Below are 3,196 nucleotides of genomic sequence, written 5' to 3'. Positions count from 1 at the left end.
AGTGGTCTTGTAGTGAGCCAAGTGTCCTAGAAATAGGTTGAAGTACCATTGTTGGTAAATACAAAGGTTATATTTTGCAGGGTAGGCATATGGTGGTTGATGGTTTTGCAAAGGTAGGAAGTGTTGGAGGCTGGGGCTACAAAAGCATTTGGGTGTTGCAAGCATAGGCAATCTAACCAAGGAGTGCTATTGAGGAGAAATGATTTTACAACAAACTTCATAATTAAGTAATTTACACCCTATTTTAAAAATGAAATAATATCTAAAATACAATATATTTACTGAATTGCAACATGCCATTTATCCAATTTACAATTCTTAACTACTGCACTAGGGCTAATAAAAGCCATACAACCGCACTACTACAGAAATGGACAAAACAAATTGCTCACTGATCAAACATATGACGACCGGGTGGACGGCACAACGTATACTCTTACTACCCTTACCATCTACCCTGCGAAAACCCACCGACTCAAAAGTCAGAACGGGTTCCAGGTCTGTGGCACGCTCTGACGCGTGTAGCCGTCGTCGACGCTCCACTCGGGCTTCGGGTCACCGCGGCTCCCTTCCACCATGTCGCCTAGCAGGTCCCTGAAGCTCGTGAACGGCAATGACGCCACGGGCCAGTGGTGCACAACCGGAAGGATGCCAGTGGGGTGCTCTTGCTGCCCATAGTAGCCGTCCGTGATCTCGGCCATCTGCGTCCGGCCAACGACATTGATAGGTGCTACGGGCAGCAGCACCGGCGCCACGCCAAGGTCGCTGCTCAAGGAACCTGACGACTCGTCGGAGGCCGGTGTTGGGGCGGCGGTTGTGCTTTTGTAGAACACCCTGCACAGCACCCAGTCCTCCTGCGTTTTGCAATATTTCCATTTTAGCACTTGTGTTCTCTCTAGATAATTGGATTTGATGGACACTTGATGATTCAAGCTGGTGCCTATTGCCTGACGACCTTGAAAAATAGGATAATAATAAGATCCTACTACCTCTTTTCATAAATAGTACTCCCTCCGTCCGAAAAAGCTTGTCCCAAGCTTGTTCATCAAATGGATGTATTTAGCACTAACTTGGTGCTAGATACATCCATTTGATGGACAAGTTTTTCTGGACGGAGGGAGTATTGTACTACTAAATCTGCAACACTTGTTTTGGATGAAGTATAAACTAATCTTCTTTTTTGCGAGAAAATTGTTCGGTTGTGACCTTAAGGAGTCATGATAGCCACATGTTCTTACCAGCCAACAGGCTGCTAGAATTTTCCATAACAAAAGAAATTGGCAACTTGGGATGCCATTGTCAAATTTTTTTTTGTCAACTTGAGCTTCACCTCTGACAGAAAAAAGGAAGTCAAAATTGGAAAAAACGATAATGAGACGGTCAGATCCTTTTCAAAGCAGTATCACGTTATTTAATGCCGCGCTGATGCATGGCGACGGCGCCAAGCGAACGACCTTGGACGTTGCCTTCACCAAACCTTGGAACGACATTGGTGATATGCCATACTATGTGTGTACCATGTTTGCATTTCGATAAGCTAGACTAGGTCACCAACAATGATTGCCTAGTGGCATGTATAGTCGTCGTAAGTATACGTATTTTATCTTATCGGGATCGACGCAGCACGTACCGAATCGTACGTACAGCTAGACAGAATACCAAAGAAATATTTTGTCTGGCGGTCAAAATTAGCAATGTTCAACTATATGCAGCAGACGAATAAGCCACCTTCCTCTGCACGAACGGCCGGGAGTGAAACAATACAAAAAGGCTACGCCCAATCAGTGGGTACATTTTCTCTATACGCCTCCCTCCCAAAGGGGAGCCGGATTCCATTTCTTGTTATAACTGGAAAACATAATCAACGAGTACTATTACTGTCTGACTCCTCCGTGCATAATCAACTGTAAAACTAATTTATAATGGCACACGCTGGCAGTGGCAAGCAAACTCCTAATTCATGCAAACATGCAACGCATGCGAGCCGTCGATCCGCGACGGTCATCGGAACGTGTGGCGTGCATGAAGTGTAGAAGTGGGACACGTACCTCGAGGAGAAACGGCGGCGAGCCGTCGTGGGGGGTGGCGAGCTGGCGGTGAACCGAGCGCGGCGGGCGTCCCTCGACGCGGAACTCGTGCATGACCCACTCTGTCTTGGTTCCCCGGGGGGCTCTCCCCAGGTAGAAGACGAGCGTCTTGCGCATCCCGACGACCGCCGCCGCGCCGTCGCCGGTGATGACGCGGTCCTTGCCCGTGGCCTTCCAGTAGCCGGTGTGCGTGGCGCGGTTGGTGCGCTGCCCCGTCGCGTACTTGCGGTCGTGCCGGCTGAAGAAGTACCACTCCTTGCCGCCCACGCACGCCGCGTCTGCGTGCATGCAACAATGGGTAAGAGACGACGAGCAGGATGACTAAAATCAGCAGTATTGAACTGCATATGATGATTCTAGGTTAATGAAGTTGTGCTAATTGCAAAAAAGCTAATTAATGAACTGAATATAAGGATTCTAGGATGACTAACATTGGCCGTATTCTCTTTGCAAGAAAATAAATCAACAGTATTGAACTGCATATAATGATTCTAGGTTGATGAAGTTGTGTGAATTGCAAAAGAAAATAAAATCTAATTCATGAACCGAATATAAGGATTCTAGGATGACTAACATTACCAGTATTATATTTTCAAGAAAATAAATCATAATCATTGAACTGAACATGATGGTTCTACTTTGCTGTTTTCCGATATGAATACGCTCTAATCGTGCATGTAGCACCAAGGTTTCGTGGTGTAGTTGGTTATCACGTCAGTCTAACACACTGAAGGTCTCCGGTTCGAACCCGGGCGAAGCCATTATCATCTTTTTCCAGGTGATTTCTTTCCTTTTTTGCCATTCAAAACTGAAAAATGTTTCCTTCTGCTGGCTGGGTGCATGATGGAAGGGATGACAGATCGTACCTGGAAGCTCCCATGGCTCGCACTTGTTGAGATCGACGTCCACCATGTCCACGCCGCCACCGCCGCGGCCACCACCGCCGGAGAGCTTGTGGCAGAGGTAGTCCAGCACGAGCTCGTGGTCCCGCGGGTGGAACCGGAACCCCGGCGGCAGCCTCGCCTCCACCATGCTCATCGAGCTGCTCATTTTCGCCCTCCCAGAGCTCTTGAAACAGACAGGAAAAAGATTGGATAGATAGAGGAGAA

At 47.6% G+C, this 3,196-nt stretch overlaps 1 protein-coding gene and 1 non-coding gene across 2 annotated transcripts; one reads left to right on the top strand and one right to left on the bottom strand.

The window, feature by feature from the left end:
- Positions 1–259: 259 nt before the first annotated feature.
- LOC123186104 (NAC domain-containing protein 21/22) lies at positions 260–3,196 on the bottom strand. Its single transcript, XM_044597897.1, has 3 exons — positions 2,954–3,196; positions 2,049–2,365; positions 260–854 (listed from the first exon to the last, which is right to left on the bottom strand). Exons 1-3 carry the CDS (start codon positions 3,135–3,137, stop codon positions 483–485), a joined length of 873 nt encoding a protein of 290 aa, XP_044453832.1. The 5' UTR covers positions 3,138–3,196; the 3' UTR covers positions 260–482.
- On the top strand, positions 2,775–2,848 carry TRNAV-AAC (transfer RNA valine (anticodon AAC)). Its single transcript has one exon. It is a non-coding gene; the product is annotated as a tRNA-Val (tRNA).

Source organism: Triticum aestivum, chromosome 2A (genome assembly GCF_018294505.1).
Source record: "Triticum aestivum cultivar Chinese Spring chromosome 2A, IWGSC CS RefSeq v2.1, whole genome shotgun sequence".
Lineage (NCBI taxonomy): Eukaryota > Viridiplantae > Streptophyta > Magnoliopsida > Poales > Poaceae > Triticum > Triticum aestivum.
This window is presented reverse-complemented; position numbering and strand designations above follow the sequence as displayed.

Coding starts and splice junctions, on each gene's coding strand:
- LOC123186104 (XM_044597897.1), bottom strand. CDS start 3,137: ATGAGCAGCTCGATGAGCATGGTGGAGGCGAGGCTGCCGCCGGGGTTC. Junction 2,366..2,953: donor CGAGCCATGGGAGCTTCCAG/GTACGATCTGTC, acceptor GCATGCACGCAG/ACGCGGCGTGCGTGGGCGGC. Junction 855..2,048: donor CGCCGCCGTTTCTCCTCGAG/GTACGTGTCCCA, acceptor TGCAAAACGCAG/GAGGACTGGGTGCTGTGCAG.